Source organism: Garra rufa, chromosome 12 (genome assembly GCF_049309525.1).
Source record: "Garra rufa chromosome 12, GarRuf1.0, whole genome shotgun sequence".
Classification (NCBI taxonomy): Eukaryota; Metazoa; Chordata; class Actinopteri; order Cypriniformes; family Cyprinidae; genus Garra; species Garra rufa.
This window is the reverse complement of record NC_133372.1, coordinates 8158101-8183559: the sequence shown is the minus strand read 5'-3', so window position 1 is coordinate 8183559 and position 25459 is coordinate 8158101. Positions and strand designations below refer to the sequence as shown.

Sequence of the window (25459 nt, the reverse complement as noted above, 5' to 3'; positions counted from 1 at the left end):
TTGTTTTACTGATTTTTTTGGAAACTGATACATTTGTTCAGGATTCTTTAATGAATAGAAAATTCAAAAAAACATTTATTTAAAATTGAAATTTGAATGATTACGATGTTTACCAATGTTCTTTTTTTTAAATCATGCTAAGCCCAGATTTTTGAATAATGGTATGTGTATGAATAGCATTTACTAAGATGATTTTTGGTAGGTGAAAGCGTTGCATGACTACGGAGCAACAGACAGCGATGAACTCGAACTGAAGGCTGGTGACATTGTGCTTGTGCTTCCCTTTGCCAACCCAGATGAACAGGTCAGTCATGGCACCCATGTTTATACATAGATACACACACACACTCAAATACAATCGGACAATGACTCATTGTCTTTTTGTTTTGTGTGCACAGGATGATGGCTGGTTAATGGGCGTAAAAGAGTCACACTGGCTTCAAAATAAAAACCTCCTAGCTAAAGGAGTCTTCCCTGAAAACTTCACCCAGAAACTGTGAGCGGAACAGCCCTCAGAATCACCTGTTCTTACCCTTCGTTTTCTCACCACCTTACTGTGATAATTTCTTTTTTATAAAACATCTTCAAAATAAGGGCTTCTCATACAAGCAAAAAAAAAAAGCTAAGCTCTATTCTATATACTGCGGTCACTTTGTAGAATTGGCATTTGAAATATTTGCAGCAGCATGTTTTACACCAAACGTCATAGAGGGATATGGGCCACAAACACACTGCAGCCAAACTTGCTTGTCAGTTCACCTTTTAGTGTTTAATCCTGATCTGTACACTCACAGTTCAGTCATTCAAGGGAGTGACAACCACATTTACAACTTTTTTGCAGTGTGTCAGAATCTGAAGTGAACAACTAGTTATTAATGACGTTTTTAAACAAGATGTCCCTCTTTATGCAAAGACGAGCCTTGACTCATGCGTTGCCAGGTCTTTCTAAAAAAACGACAAACAAGAACAAGGAAAAAATGTACCATAAATAAATTCAAATGATTTATATTAGAAATGAGACAAAAATATTACACCATGCACTTGCCTGCTTTAACAATTCTATGAACTGGATCGCTTTATGAGCCAAACGACGAGGCTGGATACTTTATAATAAGTGGACATGGCAACACATCAAGAATACATTTTGTGAAGCAACAGCAAGTTAGTCAAAAATTGCTAAATATAATGAGTATTTGGTTTGCTGTAGTAGTACTTTGTGGATACCAAACACACAAGACTTCCATATTTTAATGCGGTTGTCACTCCTAAAATTTTACAGTGTGAAGGTGGCCATGGACACAATTAAAAAATCCCTAACAGGGACGAAGACTGGGGCTGATTAGATTGGCTTTTGTCACTGGGACATTTTAGGAAGTTATAAAGCATCAGATATTTCGCTGAACTAAATATGATGCACATCAATCACTGTATTTCAGTGAAATCTTTTACTCATTTGCTTAAAGTCAACATGAAATCACCATGCACAATTATAAAATAAAATAAAAAAAAATGTGTAAAAACTGTTAGATACTGTTTCCACCAAGTCTAAATTGAATAAATAAATAAATAGCATCTTGTTTACAAGTGCAAAGAGTTCACACAAAATGTAAATACAACCAATACTCTATTTGTAGGTGAAAAGGTAAAATATCTTTTGCAGGGTTGCCAAGTCTGCATTTTTCCCTCGGAATTGGGATACTTTATCACTGGTTGTTTTTTATGTCCGCGGGTTGAAGCGACCCCACTAACATAATATTTAGCCCCTGGAATGCTAATTTTACCAGGGGAACCCCGCCAATAAACGTGTATTTTATCCCCCGGAAAGTAGTTTTTAATTGGGCTACTTTTGGGCTAGTAGTAATTGGCCGGGTTTTGTTGTGAAAACCTGGCAACCCTGATCTTTTAGGCAGAGTATATTCTGTTTTATTCATAAATACACCATATTTTGGGAATAAAGAGGGAAGTGCAAACTCCATTTCATGTTGACTTTAAATCAGGGCTGGTTTTATTATCTCTAGATTCTCCTGTACATGTCGAGCCCCTTCAGTATATTAACATGTTGTTTTTAGCTCTGCATGTGTGGGTTCATCTTAATATTTTTATGATCAAAAACTTTATGATATTTATGTTGTTTTTTTTTGTCTATTATTGAGGTCTTCAGGTATGCCACCAAAGATATTGAAAACTATGCGATGGGACAAACCACTGTGTTGTACTATGAACAACAGCTTGCTTGAAACACATTTTGCAATGTATTTTAAAATCAAAGATTGTCAAGGTTGCATGAATGTTTTATAGTTTCTTTTAGACGGGTGCACAAAGACTTTATTCTTTGAAAAACTGGAGAAGATCAGACAAATCTCATTTTCATGATCTTACTAACATTTAAAGTAGAAAATCATTTTAAAAATGGACACTGCTGTTAAAGTTTGAGATCAGTAATTTTTTTCTGCTCATCAAAGCTGTTTATTTGATTAAAAATACAGAAAAAACAGTAATATTGTGAAATATTATTGCAATTAAAAATAGTGGTTTTCTATTTTAATATACGTGAAAATAGAATTTATTCCTGAGATGCAAAGCTGAATTTTCAGCATCATTACTCCAGTCTTCAGTGTCACATGATCCTTCAGAAATCATTCTTACATGCTGATTTATTATCAGCGTTGGAAATCTTTGATGAATAAAAGTTTAAAAAGAACAGCATTTATTTAAAATGTAAATATTTTGTAACAAGAAATTAATACTTTTTTATTCAGCAAGAATGTGTTAAATTGATCAAAAGTGATAGTAAAGCCATATACTGTTAGAAAAGATTTATATTTTGAGTAAATACTGTTCTTTTTAACTTTTTATTCATCAAAGAATCCTGAAAAAAGAATCAAAGGTTCTAAAAAATATTAAGCAGCACAACTGTTTCCAACATTGATAATTAATCAGCATATGAGAATGATTTCTTAAGAACGTGTGACACTGAAGACTGGAGTAATGGCTGATGAAAATTGAGCTTTGTATCAGAGAAATAAAATATATTTTAAGGTATATTTTAATAGAAAACTAATAGAAAAAAATTGAATTACAAATAGTTACAAATTGAAATAGTATTTCAAAATAGTACTGTTTTTTCTGTATTTTTGATCAAACTTGAGCATAAAAGACTACTTTTAAAAAACAAAATAAAAATCGTACTGATCCCAAACCTTTGAACATCAGTGTAGATTTTAATTTTTATATTGATCTGGGAAAATGTAGTCTGTGATACACTGATATTCTGATGACAGGCAACATAGGGTGGAAACACTGAATGGATTGAGCGGGCTTTCTTCGCATACTTGACTGAGATTGTACAGCATCACTCCACCACTGTGATCCAGGACGAAACGGTTATTTAAAAGGGAAAAATTTAGCTTGTCTCCACCCGCATCTGAATATATGCCTGGTTATAACACTCTTCTCTGTCATTTGATGAATTACCACTGCCATGCTCAACTGAGATATGTACACTAACATCTCTTAAAACTCAGTTTTCTATGCTAATATCTGATAAGATTGTTCCAGCACATTTAGCACCTGGTAAATGAATTGGTTGAAATGCAATAGTGCTGCAACTAAATCGTCCCTCTGTTATAATGCCTAATGATAAAATCTGATGTATAGGGAATATGCTTTTGCCAAACCAATGTAGAATCTCTCAAGCAGGGTAAATTAGCTGCTAATTTGTTAACTCTTATGTATCGTTGACTCTGACGTTGTCTGTGTAAATCTGACCTGTTTACATATCAGAGCTGTAATTTTCCCACCAGGTAAGCTCTATATTTGAATCAGTTTTGAATATTAAAATATTTATCTGGCCTTTGAACCAACAGACAGCTGCAAGACGTCTAGTCTATTCACTTTTCCTTCTAACATGTGAATGTTTAGTGACTCTAAATATCTGAATGGTAAAGGTTCTGATATTTTAAAACTAGCCTGTGGATGTATTAATTATATACACATTTAAACTGAAAGGGAAAATGTCCTGCAGCATTTTGGTAGCTTAGGATGTTCTGTCTTAACATGCAGTTCTCTGTAGGAAACACCCTGTCAAGAAGCATATTAAATTAAAACCATACTGAACTTACATAGTGTCCTCTCGTTCATTTCACACGTCTTAAAAGTCCTAAATCTAGGCCTCACTTGTTTCTTAATACTTCTAATGTGATATTACCAACCAGACCAAAACAACACTAAACTGACAGCACTTTGATCTTATTCATTGGCCAAAAGAAATGCAAGCCAATCAGCTTCAGAATATATAACATCTTCTTGAAACCACTAAGTTATAACAACTACTAACAATTTAAACAAAGCCCATTCTGACTTGATTATATGTTCCCTGTGCATTTATTGTCATGGGAACAGTCTGGGAACAAATGAGAAATGTTTGTTCCTGAGCTCCATGGCCACCCAGTCGGTTAACAACAGTTTACAGGCTTAATTAGGGTACAGATATGACATGGCAAGTGCTTCAGGTGAGCTGGGGTCAGTTTGCACAGCTTGCATAGAGACGGAAACAAAGACAAAGAGCTTCAGAGCTGTTAGTATCCTTTGAGTGTAGCTTCATAACTGCACAAAATGCTGAAACACATAGAGAAGATAAAATAGTTGAAAAAACAGAGAAATCTACAAATTTTAGAGAATTTTGTGTTGTTACCTGAATGATCTGTGTTTTGTGTTTTTTGTTAGAGTCCCTTGTTTGTCCTGAACAGTGAAACTTTTTTTTTTTTTTTTCAGAAAAATCCTTAGGGTCCTACAAATTCTTTGTTTTTTCAGCATTTTTGTGTTTTTGAACTCCTTCCAACAATGACTGCATGATTTTGAGATTGATCTTTTCACACTGAGGACAACTGAGGGACTCATATGCAGCTATTACAGAAGGTTCAAACACTCACTGATGCTCCAGAAGGAAAAACGATGCATTAAGAGCCAGGGGTGAAAACTTTTGAACAAAATGAAGATGTGTACATTTTTTTTATTTTGCCTAAATACATATATATTTTTTCATTTAGTACTGCCCTTCAAAAGCTACAGAAGATACTAACATGTTTCCTAGAAGACAAAATAAGTTCAATTTACCTGATCTTCACATTTAAAAAGTGCAAATGCAAAAAAATGCACTGTGTCCTTCTGAAGCATCGGTGAGGATTTGAAACCCTTTCCAACAATGGCTGTATAATTTTGAGATTGATCTTATCACACTGAGGTTAACTGAGGGAATCATATGCAACTATTACAGGAGGTTCAAACACTCACTGATGCTTCAGAAGAAAACACGGTCCATTAAGAGCCGGGGGTGTAAACTTTTGGAATTTGAAGATCAGGGTAAAATTGACTTATTTTGTTTTTAGTGAAACACGTATATATCTTCTGTAGCTTCTGAAGGGCAGTACTAAATGAAAAAAAAAAAAAGATAGTTAAGCAAAATAAGAAAAATGTACACATCTTTATAGTTTTCACCTCCCGGCTCTTGATGCGTCGAATTCCTTCTAAAGCATAAGTGAGCATTTGAACCTTCTGTAATAGTTGCATATGAGTTTCTCAGTTGCCCTTTGCGTAAAAAGATGGATCACAAAAACAGAAACACTTTTGGAAGAAGGTTTAAATACACAAAAATGCTGGAAAACCCAATAATTTGTCTTAAACCAGGGACTTGTGAACAACTATCACTAAACAAAAAATCATTCAGGTAACAACACAGTATTAAGAATCAAGCATATGTAAACTTTTGAACAGGGTCATTTTTATAAATTCAACTATTATTTTCTCTTGTGGACAATATGTAAACTTATTTTATGTGAAATGTCTTATTCAGGTCAGTAGTAAATAAAAAATAACATGCATTTTGTATGATCCCTCTTATTTTGGTAAAATAATTAATTACATTTTAATTACATAATAATTAACAATTTGCAGATTATGCAGGGTGTATGTAAACCTTTCAAAGTGATTTTCCACTATTAAAAGCCAAACTTTTAAGCATGTAGAATAAACATAGTATAAATGCGCATATATTTATCGTTTGAGATTTCGTTTTAGGCGTGAACAGGCCTTTAGGTTTTGATCAAATCCCTGACCTTATGTATGAGCAAAAGTCATTGTGCCACAATGTGTGTCATAGGTTCAACATCGTTGGAACAAAGATTAGGTTTACACTCCTTTCACCTCTCATTTTTAGACGGTTCTTTCACTGGTGATACAAACACCACCAAAGATGTGATCCAATAGTGCAAGGTTAAAATGTAATGTCTGTGGGAGAGTGGACGAGTGTTGGCCTGTTACGTTGTGTCTTTCACAGGAAACAAGAAGCACTGGGATGTGACTGGGCCTGTTTGTTCAGTGCACTGTGGTCAATTTTGATTGACATTCACATAATTAGACTTAACCCCTTTGTTGCCAACAACAAACCATGTCACCATGGCATCAGCTTGCTCTTTATATAGTGATGATATCGTCAAAGTGAACATACACAGCATTTCTCAACCGAACTCTTGACGTCGGCCAGAGGAAAGTTCTACAATGGTAGGATGTTTTAAATTATTTACTTGTACAATGCATTATTTATAATCCTGAACAACTGTAATTGACTTTTAATAAACAGTGTTAGTCTTTTTTTTATAGATTTAGATAGTCTTGATAATGGTTGTCAGTTTTTAGTTTTGTATTTATGAGAATTAAAAGACAAAGCTATTTTTCTCAAGAGAAAGTTAAATGTCCTCAACTTTACTAGTTTTAAACATGCCTCTCATTTACACCCTAGCGCGAGTGCATCTCAGTCCATGTCGGCCAGGCAGGTGTGCAAATGGGCAATGCATGCTGGGAGCTGTATTGCCTAGAGCATGGAATCCAGCCAGATGGTCAAATGCCAAGTGATAAAACGATCGGCGGGGGCGATGACTCCTTTAACACCTTCTTCAGTGAGACTGGAGCTGGAAAACATGTTCCTAGAGCAGTCTTTGTTGACCTGGAACCTACTGTCATTGGTAATGAAACCAATGTCCCTTGTATAATTCAATTCTACAGTGAAAAACAATGTAAATAGATTTTTTTCCCCATAAATGATCAACTTATCAATTTTCCAGATGAGGTGCGCACGGGAACCTACCGCCAGCTGTTCCACCCTGAACAACTGATCACTGGTAAAGAAGATGCTGCCAACAATTACGCCCGTGGTCACTACACCATTGGCAAGGAAATCATTGACCTGGTGCTGGACAGGACTCGCAAACTGGTAAGACAATCTTGTGGTCAAAAGTTAGCTTTATCTTATGTGTTGCATTAGGGCAGGGTTCCTCAAATCCAGTCTTGGAGGGCCACTGCCTTGCAGAGTTTAGTTCAAACCCTGATCAAGCTCACCTACAGTTGAGGTCAGAAGTTTGCATATGTGCAGAATGTGAATTATTTTGCCAAAATAAGAGGGATCGTACAAAATGCATGTTATTTTTTATTTAGCACTGACCTGAATAATATATTTCACATTAAAGATTTATATATAGTTCACGAAGGAGAATAATAGTTGAATTTATAAAAATTACCCTGTTTAAAAGTTTACGTACACTTGATTCGTAATACTGTGTTGTTACCTGAATGATCCACAGCTGTGTGTGTTTTTTTTTTTTTTTTTGTTTAATGATATTTGTTCATGAGTCCCTGGTTTGTCCTGAACAGTTAAACTGCCTGTTGTTCTTCAGAAAAGTCCTTCTAGTCACACAAATTTATTGTTTTTTCAGCATTTTTGTGTATTTGAACCCTTTCCAACAATGACTGTATGATTTTAAGATCCACCTTTTCACACTGAGGACAACTGAGAGACTCATATGCAGATGTTACATAGGGTTCAAATCCTCACTGATGCTTCAGAAGGAAAGACAATGCATTTTTTGCATTTGCACTTTTTTTAAATTTGAAGATCAGGGTAAATTTAACTCATTTTGTCTTCTGGGAAAGTATCTTCTGTAGCTTTTGAAGGGCAGTACTAAATAAAAAAATATATATATATTTAGGCATTATATTTAAGAAAAATGTACTCATCTTCATTTTGTTAAAAAGTTTCCACCTTGGCTCTTAATGCATTGTTTTTCCTTCTGGAGCATCAGTGAGGGTTTGAACCTTTTGTAATAGTTGCATATGAGTCCCTCAGTTGTCCTCAGTGTGAAAAGATGGATCTCAAAATCATACAGTCACTGTTGGAAAGGGTTCAGATACACAAAAATGCTAAATGGGACCTTAAGGATTTTTCTGAAGAACAGCAGGCACTTTAACAGTTCAGGACAAACAAGGGTGATAAACAACTATCACTAAAAAAAATTAAAAAAAAAAAAAAAAACACACACAGCTTTGAATCATTCAGGTGACACGGTATTATGAATCAAGTGTATGTAAACTTTTGAACAGGGTTGTTTTTATAAATTTAACTATAATTTTTTCTTGTGGACTATATGTAAACGTCTTCTATGTGAAATATCCTATTTAGGTCAGTAATAAATAAAAAATAACATGCATTTTGTATGATCCCTCTTATTTTTGTAAAATAATTCACATTTTGCAGATTCTGCAAGGGGTATGTAAACTTTTGACCTCAACTGTACCTGTGATTTCCTAGTGATGCTGAGTGATTTTAATGAGCTTGCTCAGTTGTGCTGGATCTGGGCTGGAGCTAAACTCTCCAGGGCAAGATTTGAGAAACCCTGCATTAGACAAATCTTGGCCAGTGATTGTAGAAATAACTCATGCAATCTTGCAGGCTGATCAGTGCACTGGACTCCAGGGCTTCCTGATCTTTCACAGTTTTGGTGGTGGCACCGGCTCTGGGTTCACCTCCCTTCTAATGGAACGTCTCTCTGTCGACTACGGAAAGAAGTCCAAACTGGAATTCGCTATTTATCCAGCTCCTCAAGTGTCCACTGCAGTGGTAGAGCCCTACAACTCCATCCTTACCACCCACACCACCCTGGAGCACTCCGACTGTGCCTTCATGGTGGACAACGAGGCCATCTACGACATCTGCCGTAGAAACCTCGACATCGAGCGCCCCACCTACACAAACCTCAACAGGCTGATCGGGCAGATCGTTTCCTCAATCACAGCGTCTCTGCGTTTCGACGGAGCCCTCAATGTAGATCTGACCGAGTTCCAAACCAACTTGGTGCCCTATCCTCGTATCCACTTCCCTCTAGCCACCTATGCCCCAGTGATCTCCGCAGAGAAGGCCTACCACGAGCAGCTGTCTGTTGCAGAAATCACCAACGCTTGCTTTGAGCCAGCCAATCAGATGGTGAAGTGCGACCCTCGTCACGGCAAATACATGGCTTGCTGTCTGCTCTACCGTGGAGATGTCGTTCCTAAAGATGTCAACTCTGCCATCGCCACTATTAAGACCAAACGCACCATCCAGTTTGTAGACTGGTGTCCCACTGGATTCAAGGTTGGCATCAACTACCAGCCTCCAACTGTGGTCCCTGGAGGAGATCTGGCTAAGGTACAGAGAGCTGTATGTATGCTGAGCAACACCACAGCCATTGCTGAAGCCTGGGCTCGTCTGGATCACAAGTTCGATCTGATGTACGCCAAGAGAGCTTTCGTTCATTGGTATGTGGGTGAAGGTATGGAAGAGGGCGAGTTCTCAGAGGCCAGAGAAGACATGGCTGCCCTGGAGAAGGATTATGAAGAGGTGGGAACCGACAGCGTCGGAGAAGAGGGTGAGGAAGAAGGAGAGGAGTATTGAGGGAAACCCTACATATTCTTGTCAAGAAACATCACAGATAGCTTTCACAAATAGTATTTGTACTGGAATAAATTTATACTCTTTTTACATGGTTATTGAAGGAAGTTGTCCATCTGTTTTTGTTTGTCTGTATGAATATGAACAAATAATCCACATGACTCATGTAGGTCAACCTCCAAGCGCATGACAGACTATAAAGGTTAAGGTGATATCTTTTAAAGACTTCATATTGACTTTTGAGTTGTTTGTCTATTTGTAGTTGGTTGTCATAAAACTTAGCTCATCAGCAAAGAAGATAACCATTTACTAACAACAGTTACTATGGTGACAAAAAGCTTTAAATGCTAACTACAGTGCTAACAGCTTTCGTTTTCTTGGTTTAAGTGCTCTGGGGTAATAATAAAAGATTGGGCGGAACTGTGCCACCTGAAGACTGCTTGTGTAATGTCTTTGTAATTCGACTGCCTGAAGACTAAGAGAATGCAAATGGTGAACACACTGAAAGGGTGCCATGGAAGCAATCAACAAGAGTTTTATATTCTAGCACAATTTGCATGCCTTTAGATCATGAGTCAGTCAAGTCTGTTTCAGCATGTCTGAGATGCTCTTGTACAGACTTGAAGTTTAAAATCATTATGCTAAATTCTAGTGAAATTTCAAACATATTAGTTGTTGAGATGAATGACATAAAAAGTCACTTTAAGATAATGTCTTTTCAAGACTAAGGTTTAAATGTAAATCTGTGAAAATCTCCACCTATTTCAATTTAAAAAGCTAATCAACTTGGTTGTACAAGTGATTGTTAACATAAATTACATTAAATAAACTTTTATTTCAGTAAGTTAATGTAAAAAATAACTGAATAAAAAAAAAAGGTTTTTATTTAGTACTGACCTTAATAAGATATTTCACATAAAATACGTTTTATATATGGCCCACAAGAGAAAATAGTAGTTGAATTGATAAAAATGATCCTGTTCAAAAGTTTACATACACTTGATTCTTAATACCTTGCTGTTACCTGAACGACCGAGGGGTGAAAACTTTTTGAATTTGAAGATCAGGGTAAATTAAACTCATTTTGTCTTCTGGGGAACATGTAAGTATCTTCTGTAGCTTCTGAAGGGCATTACTAAATGAAAAAAATATATTATTTAGGTCAAATAAGAAAAATGTACACATCCTTATTCCGTTCAAAAGTTTTAACCCCCTGGCTCTTAATGCATTGTTTTTCCTTCTGAAGCAAAAGAGCGTTTGAACCTTCTGTAATGGTTGCATATGAGTCCCTCAGTTGTCCTCAGTGTGAAAAGATGGATCTCAAAATCATAAAGTCACTGTTGGAAAGGGTTCAAATACACAAAAATGCTGAAAAAAAAATTTTTGTGGGAAGAACAGCAGACAGTTTTACAGTTCAGGACAAACAAGGGACTCGTGTACAACTATCACTACACCCAAAAAAAAAAAAAAAAAAAAAAACTGTTACCTGTGGATCATTCAGGTAACAACACAGTATTCAGAATCAAGTGTATGTAAACTTTTGAACGGGGTCATTTTTATAAATTCAACTATTATTTTCTCTTGTGGACTATATGTAAACAACTTTTTAATGTGAAATTATTCAGGTCAGGATTAAATAAAAACAACATGCATTTTGTATGATCCCTCTTATTTTAAATTAATTAACATTTGACAGATTCTGTAAACTTTTAACTTCAACTGTATTTGAAATATTTGTAGCACTTATCCTTTTGAAGGTTTTTTTCAATGTGAGATGAGATTGCAAATAGTTCCACACACAGATTTGTAAATTCCACAAACAATGCTCTCATTTACATTAAAGATCATCTATTTGCATGCAAAGCAAGCACTTAACAGCTCACTATACATAGAGCTCCTTTCATTTAACTTTTTTAAACAAATCTGTCCCCACCCAGTCTGACGCTGGAGGAATATCGACACTTCCCCCTAAAACCAGATGACTTTTTATAGTCTCTCACATTTGGGAGCATAATAAAATAATTTAAACTTGACCCTTTCATAGCTTCTTTCCTCTCATATGCTGACACAAATGAACTGCCCTCCGCTTAAAACCACCAATGGCCCTACCAGGCATTCCAGACATTCTCCACTGAGTCCTTCTCTAAACATTTAGACTTATCTAAGCCACAAAATCTGGTGTGGGGAAAGAGTGAGAGAGCAGTGATTGTGTTTGATGTGAACATACTGTACAATGTTGTCTTCCAGTTTAGAGCTTATCGGCTGAAGGCTTCCTGCAGAGCAGATCTGGATACATGGCATATCTGTCAAAGTGCAAAGTTCAAAATACGTGAGAAATAATGTGGCTCTGTGTTATTGCAACATGTTTGCATGCCTAATTAAATATGTTCTGGGTCTTTTGTAGCAAATGCAAATGAGTCAAACCAAAAATTATTCAGATACCAGATATATAACTGTGACATATTATACCCAAATGTCTACAGTGGACTACAAGTAAATTTTATTTAAAAAAAATTGTGCCCAAAAATTATTCTGACACTTTGACCTGACTATGTTTTTTCTTTAATTTCTAATGTGACCTTTTTACACCGCAGACTGAGCAAAATTAAGCATTACAGTAAAATTACTCAACAAAGTATTGATAGTTGTGTAAATATTGAACATTTGTCTGAATTTTTGGAGCAATATCAGAAGAAGGTCTACATTTACTGAAGCTGGCTCCTTGTTAGACTACCGAATCAGTGTCATGATGACTGATCTACAGAATAATGGCAGCTTTGATACAGCAATTTGTTCCATCGAGTTTTTGAGGTTTTTTGGAAAATGTGGCTTTTTTTTTTAGAAGAGGACAGAAAATAATGGGCAAAAAGAACATAAAAAAGCGGTGAGCCATCTTTTAACTTACGTCAACCATATGAAAACTATGAACTAGGTCAAGTTATCGATTTTTCTTTTATGCCAAAAATCTTTTGCATATTAGAACATGTTCATGTTCAAAACTTAGATTTTTTTGCACTCTCAGATTCCAGATTTTCCAATAGTATATACTATCTCAGCCAAATATTGTCCTAAAAAACCATACACCAATGGAAAGCTTATTTATTCAGCTTTCAGGTGCTTTGTAAATCTCACTTTTTTTTAAAAAAAAATGACCTTTTTTGTTTTGTGGCCTAGCACAGTTTCATTTTTTTAGTTAGCTATTTCTTCAAGTCAACTGATAACAAAATACACAATTTAAAATAAAGAGCTGGACAAACATAAATGGTGGAAATATCTAACCTTTTCCGCAAACCTTAGTAAGTCTGACTGAAAACTAACATCTGTCTTTGTCTAGTGTGGTGATAAGGGTCTATGGCGGATATTATTAAATATATATAATTAAAAACACGACCTCATTCAGTGTCCAATATTTGCATAGGGTGCAAACTGCGGATTTTTGTTTACAATTTAAATTCAAATAAATAAATAAAAAACCTCCTTTGACTTACTACGCATTTCCTATGCAGAATGGGGTCGTTTCACACACGAAGTTCCGCCCAAATGTTCCCTCCCTTTCTTGCTCGTGTCCGCTAACTGTCGCTCCCGCCAGAGTGAAGCCAGAGCTCCGCCTTTGCTCCATCCGGTCGCGCGCTGCTATATAAACATAGCCTGGCCCCTTCCGCAGCAATTCTGACTTCATTCTCCGAACCCTTAACGTCGGTCTGAAGGAAAATCTGACAAAATGGTGAGTATTATTTTACGTCTATTTTCAGTAAATCACACAAACGATTATTTTTTTCCGCGTGTAAAACGTTGTATTACATTGTGAGATGTTCGTGTTTAGTACGAAATGATTTGAATGATTTTACTATTACGTTTAGAGAACCCATCTATCTTAAAACATAAGATATTCGATATGTTAATTCGTTTAATCTTCGTGTTTAGTGATGTTTAACGGCATTTATAGCATTGGGCGGTCGAGAGACAAATGCGCGCGCACGCGCACCAGCAGGGGCTTTGGGGAAGTCTGGCGCACTTTCCAAAGACAAGCAGAACAAAGAAAAGGCAGCAAAATCCAACCCGATCGATGTAAAAATATAATAAACGTCCTCACAAGATACATATTGAGAAACGATTTTACAGTTATAACCGTTAAATCTTAGGTTTTTGTTAGATGGGCGACAGGGTGGAGCAGCAGACACGTCAGAATTTCAAAGACGCGGATAAAGGTCTCCAGTTAAGGCGCGATCAGATATGGCGCCTTTTTCTTCTAACGTTACTCGTTTCTTGTCACTGAATAAAACAAAAATTGGGTGGTACACGTTGGGTGGGGGAAGGGATCAGCCCTGCCCTTTATGCCTCTTCCCCTGCATTACAGTTATTAGTCACAGCCTGACTGAAAAAATGCTTAAAGGTACAGTTCACCCCTCCCCCCCCCCCAAAAAAAAAATGTATTACCCCCATCATTTGCTAACCCTCATGTCCTTTCAGTTTTCATTTGAGTTTCTTTGTTAAAGATAAAAGATATTTTGATGCTCCCTATTGACTTACTTGAATTGAATTGTTTTGCTCTCCTTACTTTAGTCAATGTTGACCAACAACTGTTTGGTTCTTCAAGATATCTACTTTTGTATCTAACATGTCAAAATATGTATTTGACATTTAATAAGTTTAATTGAGAATAAAAGAGCCAAATGTGTGTTGTACACTCCCTATTTTGGGCTTAGTCAGCGTTCATGCAGATTAAAACGACTGGAACAGCTGCAGTGTGGTTGGTAATTGATATTGATCCACATGCAGACCGATTGATCTTTGGAAACGGGTCATCTTAGGCAGTACTTCCTGTTACTGTGCACTGAGCACAGTATGTTTTTACCATATTTTGAGGTGAAGGAATGTCCCTAGCTATTACATGCCTTGTAAGTAATGTAAGGAATTTGTAACGTTACAGTAAAAACAACTATAGTGTCACGTCAGCTGCACTCAAACAAAGACCCCATTCAAACATTTTTTTTCATATGAAAAAAGTGCCCTGTCATTCTGGCCCATTTCCTTTAAGGATGTAATGTGTGCGTATAGATGCCTGCTGCCACGTCGTTTTCAATGGGTCAAAATTATAAATTTTTCTTTTATGCCAAAAATCATTAGGATATTAAATACATTTTAAAGATCATGTTCCATTAAGATATTTTGTAAATTTCCTACCATAAATATATATCAAAACATAATTTTTTAATTAGTAATATGCATTGCTAAGAACTTAATTTGAACAACTTTAAAGGTAATTTTCTCAATATTTAGATTTTATTTTTAGCACACTCAGATTCCAGATTTTCAAATAGATGCATCTCAGCCAAATATGGTCCTATCCTAACAAATTATACATCAATGAGATGCTTATTTATTCAACTTTTTCAATTTTAAAAAGTCGACCTTGGTTTTGTGGTCCAAGGTCACATATGTGCAGTAATTTTTTTTTCTGTAAATTAAAAACCTATTTCACTGATGTAAATTTTCTCCCAAGTTTCTAATGCTAACCATATCTTATTTTCCCCCTCTCTTTCTACAGCGTGAATGTATTTCCATGCACGTCGGCCAAGCCGGAGCCCAGATGGGCAATGCATGCTGGGAGTTGTATTGCCTGGAGCACGGAATCCAGCCGGACGGTCAGATGCCCAGTGACAAAACCATTGGAGGAGGCGACGACTCCTTCAACACCTTCTTTAGCGAGACTGGTGCTGGAAAACATGTCCCGAGAGCAGTCTTTGTCGATCTGGAGCCCACTGTCATTGGTAATTGTTCTTACAAATCAATTTTTTTTGTTCCCAGCTGTTAAATTTTAAGCTTTGGTGCAACTTTAAGTGTTTTGGTTAGCTTGCAGTTAAAAGAAGTCCTTTCTTTTTTTCAGATGAGGTGCGCACAGGTACCTACCGCCAGCTGTTCCACCCTGAGCAGTTGATCACTGGTAAGGAAGACGCTGCCAACAACTACGCCCGTGGTCATTACACCATTGGCAAGGAGATCATTGACCTGGTGCTGGACAGGACTCGCAAACTGGTATGACGCTAATTAACAAATACGTTATTAGTATTATGTGATTTATAAATGATATATTTCCCATCTAAACATTCACTATTTTGTTTGTAGGCTGATCAGTGCACTGGGCTCCAGGGCTTCCTGATCTTTCACAGTTTTGGTGGTGGCACCGGCTCTGGGTTCACCTCTCTCCTAATGGAGCGTCTCTCCGTCGACTACGGAAAGAAGTCCAAACTTGAGTTTGCTGTCTATCCAGCTCCTCAAGTGTCTACTGCAGTGGTAGAACCCTACAACTCCATCCTTACCACCCACACCACCCTGGAGCACTCCGACTGTGCCTTCATGGTGGACAACGAGGCCATCTACGACATCTGCCGTAGAAACCTCGACATCGAGCGCCCCACCTACACAAACCTCAACAGGCTGATCGGGCAGATCGTTTCCTCAATCACAGCGTCTCTGCGTTTCGACGGAGCCCTCAATGTAGATCTGACCGAGTTCCAAACCAACTTGGTGCCCTATCCTCGTATCCACTTCCCTCTAGCCACCTACGCCCCAGTGATCTCCGCAGAGAAAGCTTACCATGAGCAGCTCTCCGTGGCTGACATCACCAACGCTTGCTTTGAGCCAGCCAATCAGATGGTGAAGTGTGACCCTCGTCACGGTAAATACATGGCTTGCTGTCTGCTCTACCGTGGAGATGTCGTTCCCAAAGATGTCAACTCTGCCATCGCCACCATCAAGACCAAGCGAAGCATCCAGTTTGTAGACTGGTGTCCCACTGGGTTCAAGGTTGGTATCAACTACCAGCCACCAACTGTGGTCCCCGGAGGAGATCTGGCTAAGGTACAACGCGCTGTATGTATGCTGAGCAACACCACAGCCATTGCTGAAGCCTGGGCTCGTCTGGATCACAAGTTCGATCTGATGTACGCCAAGAGAGCTTTCGTTCATTGGTATGTGGGTGAAGGTATGGAAGAGGGCGAGTTCTCAGAGGCCAGAGAAGACATGGCTGCCCTGGAGAAGGATTATGAAGAGGTGGGAACCGACAGCGTCGGAGAGGAGGATGAAGAAGGAGAAGAATATTAAGTTAGAGGGCTTGCTGACCCTTGTGCAACCTAGCAAGGCCACTCATGCCACGCTTAAAAATTTGAAAATGTTCTGCACCCACATTCCATAAAATAAAAAATGTTCCTTTGGGTCAACCTTTTCATTAAAAATGCAAAAATAATCTGCTGCCGTTGTCTTTGTCTCGTTTTTTTTTTTTTGAGCGACTATGACTGTAAAACTTGGTCTTACCAAAATTTCACAGCTTAAAGTAGCTGACATGTGGTATGGTAATTATATGTTAGCAACCTTGGTATGCCAACATTATTAGTGTTGCTAAGAGAAAAGGGAAGAAGGGTTTTCACAGGTATGCAAAAATACAGTGTCATCAGTATTATAAGCACTCTTCAGAGTGGGTTTTAAAATGCTGACAAATTAACATGTATCTACGCACTTGTACACGTCTGACGAAACTAGAAAAAAGCTTAAAAGATATTAAACTATTAATATTTCATTTTTAATAAGTTATCAGAACTGAAATACAAATTAGTACAGTATTTGGTAAATATACAGTGACCCAATTACTTGAAGCACCTTAAAGCCACATCTCTTATTTCTAAAGGTATCCAACCTGGCAAGTTTTTTTTAAAAGCCTCCAACAATTATAAATGTTTGTAAAGCTAATTTGAAGCATTTAAACCAAATCCTTTAAATCATAAGAAAACTACATTCATGTTTGATCGTTTGACTCATACTGCTCTATATTGAAAGCCAAGGAACTAAACCACATAATGTTGACGCAGTCAGACTAATCTTCTTACCCAGTCGCCTGCTTTGGATATAGTTTACAGATTAAACATGCACTAATAATGAATAGGGTTGTGTTCGTCTTGCGTGTGAAACAGGGGAGCCGGATTTCTATGCTGGGAACAAACACACCCAAACAACCTCCAGTGAATCACACAGTGGCCACACACACACACACACACACACACACACACACACAGTTGTGTGCTACCAGACTAAGTATTGTTTATACAATATATGAAAACCTAGCAGAGCTAGCAGATGAATATGATCTTTTGTAAGCCTGTAAGCCTATATGAGATGTGGATAGAATGCAAACAAGGTTAAAGCCCAACTGGTGTGTATAGTACAAAGTGGGCCTCTCTGCTCTGACTCTAGTTGACACTCGGCTTATCTGTCACACACAGTCCAGCAAAGAGGCTGTAACAGCCGTCCAGATCCCGCGCAAATGATAAGAAAATAAGTCAAAGCACTGGTTATGCTTGTCACATGACTCTAGAAATTTGCTAAACAAGTCATGTGGGCCAATGACAAGCATGTGTGGTTCTATGTGAGAGTTTGAATGCAAATGTTACAGCCACAATGCCATTAAGTTGCTTTGCATGTTCTGAGTGGCATGTTTAAACGTTTACATACACCTTGCAGAATCTGCAAAATGTTAATTATTGTACCAAAACAAGATGGATCAAACAAAATGCGTGGTATTTTTTTTAAGTACTGACCTGAATAAGATATTTCACATAAAATGCATTTACATATAGTCCACAAGAGAAAATAATAGTTGAATTTATAAAAATGACCCTGTTCAAAAGTTTACATACACTTGACACTTCTTGTTTTTTTTGTTTAGTGATAGTAGTTCATGAGTCCCTTGTTTGTCATGAACAGTTAGACTGGCCGCTATCCTTCAGGTCCCACAAATTTTTTGGTTTTCCAACATTTTTGTCTATTTAAACTCTTTTCAACAATGACTGCATGATTTTGCAACATATGCAACTATTACAGAAGGTTCAAACGCTCACTGATGCTCCAGAATAAAAAATGATGCATTAAGAGCCGGGGGGTGAAAACTTTTGAAATTTGAAGATCAGGGTAAATGTAACTTATTACATTTACTGGGAAACATGTAAGTATCTTCTGTAGAGCAGTACTAAATGAAAAAAAAAAAAAGGAAGATATTTAGGCAAAATAAGAAAAATGTACACATCCTCATTCTCAAAAGTTTTCACCCCTGGCTCTTAATGCATCGTGTTTCCTTCTGGAGCATCAGTGAGCATTTGAACCTTCTGTAATAGTTGCATACATGTCCCTCAGTTGTCCTCAGTGTAAAAAGATATCCTGCAGTCATAGTTGGAAAGGGTTCAAATACACAAAAATGCTGAAAAATCAAAGAATTTGTGGGACCTGAAGGATTTTTCTGAAAAAGTGGGAAGTTTAACTGTTCAGGAAAAACAAGGAACAACAACTATCACTAAAAGAAAAAAAAAAACAGCTGTGGATCATTCAGGTTACAACACAGTATTAAGCATCAAGTGTATGTAAACTTTTGAAAGGGGTCATTTTTATAAATTTGACTATTATTTTCACATGTACAATCTAATTCAGGTCAGTACTAAATAAAAAATAACATGCATTTTGTATAATCCCCTCTTATTTTGGTAAAATAATTGATATTTTGCGGATTCTGCAAGGTGTATGTAAACTTTTGACCTCAACTGTATGAATAATTTATGCCCGTACCATAAACAGTGCAGTGAATTATAAAATTTTGTTTTATATTTTTTACTTAAAACATAAATATTGTAAATGTTCCCTTGTGATTTGACCCATTTCACACAAGTTGTTCATTATTTCCTTTATTTTATAAAAACGTCAGGGCTTTACAAAAACACAGCTTCAGAAATCCCATTAAATCTCACCCCACACTGTATAAATACTATAAATGTGACTCTGACGGGAAATCTCAGTATGATCTGCTGTCTCGCTCAGAGAAGGCAGAGGTAAATCCCTCCTACCAATGGTAAATCCTGCCATTTATGGGCATTTATGCAGTACCCTGTATCTTCCCAATTACAACGCAGTATCATTTATTGTGTTTGCTATTTATCAAAGGGTATTTATACTGGTTAGCCGGTATATTCAGAACAGCAGCCCTACTGCTAACAGGGTAGCGTAATAATCTGCTCTGGATCAAGTAATGCATGTTTTTTTGCACTGAAACATACCACACATGGGTGCAACAATCTTTTAAAATATTCAGATCAATCGTTACAGTTTAAACTATTATTTCCTGATTTTACTAGCTCCGACTTTTTTGACCTTGGACCGGCTCTGACCCCGTCTATCCCCGCCCTATCGTACCGTGCTGCCCTCCACTAATCGCTGTCGTCGTCAGACCAGCCAAAGTCGTCCATGGTGATGGCCATGTTCATTTTGCGCCCCTCACGGACACTGCAGGACTTGGAGGAATTCTTTTTGGCTTGCATGTTCAACTGCATCCCTGATTGGCTAACGGGGTTACCGCCGGGAATGTTCATATCCAGATCAAAGACACCCCCGAACCCCAGCATGAGCTTCTGTAGGCTGGCCTGGCCCAGATCCCCATTACTGCAGGTTGATGAAATCTGACAGCTGACCTCCGAGCTTTTGCTCTCCTCCATGTGAGCCTCATAGAAGGACTCGGCGCTGAGAGTGGCCGCCAAGGGGGAAATATGTGAAAACAGCTGCGAAGAGAACATGGAGTCAATTAAAAGTTTGTAGAAAGTCATTGGAATTAGATGCAGAAATGTACCTTTACACTTACATTTAGGTTAAAGGAGTAGTTCACTTTCAGAACAAAAATGTACAGATAATGTACTCACCCCCTTGTCATCCAAGATGTTCATGTCTTTCTTTCTTCAGTTGTAAAGAAATTATATTTTTTGAGGAAAACATTTCAGGATTTCTCTCCATATAATGGACTTCTATGGTGCCCCCGAGTTTGAACTTCCAAAATGCAGTTTCAAAGGGCTCTAACTGTGCGTTCACACCGCCGCCGGCGAGAGCGTCAAAATTCGCTCTGGCCGCCCTGCATGCAACGCTGTAGAAAGATTAATTGAAGCTCTGACGATCGAACGCTTGGTCTTGTATTTAAAGCGGCCGCAAAGCAAACAAGCATGTCGATCTTGTGCAGACTGACCACAAGTAGGGTGTAAGTTAGTTAACCTCATTAAATATTTTAAACATGAAAATAAGAAATTGAATTTAATATAGTTACATGTTTGCTAACGAAATAAACCAATTAAAAGCCATTTGTATGGTGTGGGTTTTGTGTTCATGGTTAAGTGCAAACTTAAAAACAGGGACACGTCCTAGATTATGGGGAAACCAGCCACAGCAATAATTAACTTCTCCTCCATTTTCCTTGGGAACTAATGTGGCCGGAACCAAGTTTACAGGACTGCGTTCTTTGGAAACCTCTCAGCGGTGAACTTCTACATTCCGATTGGTTGCCGCCGAGCCGCGTCATAGCTCATTACCATAAAGTTGACCTGACTTCAACTCTCCCCGATGCCCACACCGCCCAAAACGCGCCGCGCCGCTCTCGCCGCTTCTCGCCGCCGGCTCACATTGAAAATGAATGACTTCCGGCCACTTTGACGCTCTCGCCGCCGGCGGTGTGAACGCACAGTAAATGATCCTAGCTGAGGAAGAAGGGTCTTTTCCAGTGAAATGATCGGTTATTTTCTAAAAGCAATTACAATTTATATACTTTTTAATCTTTACACAGAGTACGCACAGAGTTAGACAAGATTTTTTTTTTTTTTTTTTTTAGAAAATAACCGATCGTTTTACTAGGTAAGAGCCTTCTTTCCTCGGCTGTGATCGTTTAGAGCCATTAGAAGCTGCATTTTGGAAGTTCAAACTCGGGGGCACCATAGAAGTCCATTATATGGAGAGAAATCCTGAAATGTTTTCCTCAAAAAATATAATTTCCTTAAAACTGAAGAAAGAAAGACATTGATAATTATCTGTTAATTTTTGTTCTAAAAAGTTTCCTTTACATGGAAAATGCATTGTTCTTATTCTTTCTGATGAACAAATTTTCAGTATTTTTCTAAGATTTTTCTAAATAATTTTGTAACAAGAGGCTTTAAAGGGATAGTTCATCCTAAAATAAAAGGGTATATGAGTATATGATGTTCTTCTTTCAGACAAATACAATCAAAGCTATATGAATAAATATCCTGGCTTTTCCATACTTTATAAAAGCAGTGAATGGCTATTAAGATTTTTAACTCCAAAAAAGTGCATCTGTCCATCATAAAAAGTACTCCACACTGCTCTGGGCACATAATAAAGGCCTACTGAAGTGAATCGATGCATTTGTGTAAGAAAAGTGTCCATATTTAAAACTTAATAAAAACCGTAATATCTAGCTTCTGCTAATTGTCGTATGAGAGAGTGGCATTCCAACAGATGATGTAGTTTTGAATGTAGACATTTTTCTTACACAAATGTTTCACCTCGCTTTAGGAGGCCTTCATTAACCCTTGGAGACACGCGGAGCATTTTTTATGATGGATGGATGCACTTTATTTGACTTCTATTCAACACCCATTCACTGCCATTATAAAGCTTAGAAGAGCCAAGACATTTTTTAATACAGCTCTGTCTGCATTCGTCTGAAATAAGAAAGTCATATACACCAAGAGTGCCTTACGGGTGCGTAAATCATGAGGTAATTTTCATTTTCGGGTGAATTACCCCTTTAAATAAAGGGTTATCAGTATTTATAGCTGAAGAAGTACTATATATTTATATTGAATTATATTGCCTATAGAAATTTCCATAACTTTTTAGATTTGATTCACTTTTTGAATAATTTTAATGGTGACGGTCACCCTTGTGAAAAAGAAGTGTGCTTAATTGTGTTTAATATGCACTTGTAGTGTATTTCAAATCTTAAAAGAGTATTTTTAGAAATTGCTGATAATATAATATTAATGAAGTAAAGGCCTCTTTGTGCATTTAATGAGAATCCTAAGTACACTTAAAAAAAAAGTGCACTTTGTAATAATGTCAAATCAAAAGTACATTTTAAATCATTGTTTTAATAATTTTTTGTCATGCTTTAAAGAAGTACATTTTGATTTTGACTAACATGACTTGATTATAATTTTAAGTAGTGTGGTTTTAAATATTACATTTAAAGTTAATATGTGACTCTGGACCACAAAACTTTGGTCATAAGAGTCAATATTTGAGAGGAAAATCGCTGTTAAAGTTGTCCAAATGAAGTTCTTAGCAATGCATTTTACTAATAAAAAAACAAGTTTTAATATAATTACAGTAGGAAATTTACAAAATATATTCATGGAACATGATCTTTACTTAATATCCTAATGATTTTTGGCAAAAAAAAGTAAAATCAATAATTTTGACACATTGAATGTATTTTTGGCTATTGCTACAAATATGCCCATGCTACTTAAGGCTGGTTTTGTGGTCCAGGGTCACATTTATGTAATATACTAAACTGCAACTATAGTACAAATATAGAACTACATATAAAAATCAAATCGTTTAAAAGTATGCTAAAGTATACTTTGTTCAAACAAGGCTGTTACTTTGTATACTGTATAATGCACTTGTACTCCGATGACCTACTATGTCTGCCAAAATTTGCTTTACACAATCAATGCACACTCTCACTAATCATGCACACAATACAATGTTTTGTTTTAGTCCAGACTATACAGAAGTTTCACTACTCCTTTAAGCGGCTTCGTACTTCATCAGAGTGCTGCGAGTCATGTGAAAACACCACAATGTCAGCATACCACAACTTTAAAAACCTCATTCATAAAACATAAAAATTGACCTTCACAAAAAGTCACAAATCTCATATTTGATGGTTAAACGTGTGTATGTTGACAAGCGTCTCCAATGCGGACCACAACCAAAATAAGTTTAGTCTCAATATCTAAAAGATGACTATAGCTAGCTACACTCCTGAACAAAATCTTAAGACCAGGGGAAGCACTGCAAATTTTACGCATTTCGCGCTGGTGGATCATAACAGGGTTGTAAGTACTGCTTCAAAATGCCAAAAGAAGAAACATGAGGAAGACACAAAAAATAGAGAGTAGGCAATTTACTGAAAACGGCATTTAAACTCAAACAGGCTGTTCATCAGCTGATCAAAAGTTTAAGACCATAGCCCAAAAATAAACCCACAACAGAACTAAAAGTGTCAAAAAGGACTCAGTAGTGAGTAGCCCCACCGTTCTTGTTGATCACTTCAAACACTCGCTTCGGCATGCTTGATGTGACTGTTTCCTGGAGGCTGCTGGGAACGTTGCTCCATGTGGTGAAGATGGCTTCACGAAGGGCATCCACGGTCTGGAACTGACGTCCGTTTTTGTAAACTTCCCTTGCCATCCATCCCCAAATGTTTTCAATGGGATTTAGATCAGGGGAACACGCAGGATGGTCCAAAAGAGCGACGTTATTCTCCTGGAAGTCTTTCGTCAAGCGGGCGTTGTGAATTGCAGCGTTGTCCTGTTGAAAGACCCAGTCATTACCGCTCAGTCAAGAGGGATGCCCGCTGCAACAGATCCACATAGCCAGCCGCCGCTTGACGCCCCTGCACAACCTGAAGCTCCATTTTCCCATTGAATGAAAAAGCACCCCAGATCATGATGGAGCCTCCTCCACTGTGCCGCGTAGAAAACATCTCCGGTGGGATCTCCTTGTCATGCCAGTAACGTTGGAAGCCATCAGGACCGTCCAGATAAAATTTTTTCTCATCAGAGAATAAAACTTTCTTCCACCTTTCAATGTCCCATGTTTGGTGCTCCCTTGCAAATTCCAAACGGCCAAGTTTGTGGCGTTGGAGGAGAAGTGGCCTTTGAAGACGTTTTTTATTCTTGAAGCCCATCTCTCGCAGATGACGTCTTATGGTTATTGGGCTGCAGTCAGCATCAGTAAGGGCCTTAATTTGGGTCGAGGATCGACCTGTGTCTTCACGGACAACCCGTCGGATCCTGCGGCTCAGTGCAGGTGAAATTTTTTTGGGTCTACCACTTGACTTTGTTGTCCCATAACTCTCAGGATCTTTTAAGAAATGTAAAATGACTGTCTTACTGCGTCCAACCTCGGCAGCGATGGCGCACTGCGAGAGGCCTTGCTTGTGCAGCTCAACAATCCTGCCACGTTCAAAGAGAGAAAGCCTTTTTGCCTTTTCCATCAGGAGATCATGACAGTGTGACTGCCCGAAGAACAATGACATGAAAGCCATATTTTTGTGCAGATTTTACCTTTTTATGGCTATGGTCTTAAACTTTTGATCAGCTGATGAACAGCCTGTTTGAGTTTAAATGCCGTTTTCAATAAATTGCCTACTTTCTATTTTTTGTCTCTTGCTCCTGTTTCTTCTTTTGGCATTCTGAAGCAGTACTTACAACCCGGTTATGATCCACCAGCGTGAAATGCGAATACTTGCAATGTTTCCCCCGGTCTTAAGATTTTGTGTATACTGGCAATACTAAACCATCTCATAAAATATTATTATATTACATACAGTATTATCAAAATTCAAAATTCAAATGTCTATGTCTCATTTACACATGGTTGGGAGCAGGCGTGGGTTTTTCTTCTGTACCAACTAACATTTTTCTCTTACAGCATCTCAGCTTAACATGCAGAGACAGCTATAAGTAAGCCATTCAAAGGTGGATTTCCGGCAGAAAGTATAAACACTGTAACTATGACACTATCAAAACATCTAGACCAACCCGACACAGCAATTTTACCTCAATCGATAGAGTTTTGGGTCATTATTGCTATTAA

General features: G+C 37.5%; 4 protein-coding genes across 11 annotated transcripts in view; 3 read left to right on the top strand and 1 right to left on the bottom strand.

Annotated features, from left to right (window-relative positions):
* Positions 1-4120, top strand: part of bin1b (bridging integrator 1b) — a 41245-nt gene extending 37125 nt beyond the window's left edge. For all 8 annotated transcript variants that reach the window (XM_073851459.1, XM_073851457.1, XM_073851454.1 and 5 more), the window contains 2 exons: positions 203-304; positions 399-4120. In XM_073851459.1, the coding sequence (XP_073707560.1) occupies positions 203-304; positions 399-500 (204 nt within the window). In that variant the 3' untranslated portion in view covers positions 501-4120. The remainder of the gene's footprint in view (positions 1-202; positions 305-398) is intronic.
* A 2682-nt stretch (positions 4121-6802) lies between these two features.
* On the top strand, positions 6803-10068 carry LOC141346452 (tubulin alpha-1A chain-like). Its single transcript, XM_073851310.1, has 3 exons — positions 6803-7019; positions 7119-7267; positions 8780-10068. The coding sequence occupies exons 1-3, from the start codon at positions 6839-6841 to the stop codon at positions 9758-9760; spliced, it is 1311 nt and encodes a 436-aa protein (XP_073707411.1). The 5' UTR covers positions 6803-6838; the 3' UTR covers positions 9761-10068.
* A 3270-nt stretch (positions 10069-13338) lies between these two features.
* Positions 13339-17008, top strand: tuba8l4 (tubulin, alpha 8 like 4). The gene is made up of 4 exons (XM_073851196.1): positions 13339-13481; positions 15306-15528; positions 15645-15793; positions 15884-17008. The coding sequence occupies exons 1-4, from the start codon at positions 13479-13481 to the stop codon at positions 16859-16861; spliced, it is 1353 nt and encodes a 450-aa protein (XP_073707297.1). The 5' UTR covers positions 13339-13478; the 3' UTR covers positions 16862-17008.
* A 2458-nt stretch (positions 17009-19466) lies between these two features.
* Positions 19467-25459, bottom strand: part of map3k20b (mitogen-activated protein kinase kinase kinase 20b) — a 29853-nt gene continuing 23860 nt past the window's right edge. Inside the window, exon 12 of the mRNA XM_073852080.1 lies at positions 19467-20349. Within this exon, the coding sequence (XP_073708181.1) occupies positions 20002-20349 (348 nt within the window). The 3' untranslated portion in view covers positions 19467-20001. The remainder of the gene's footprint in view (positions 20350-25459) is intronic.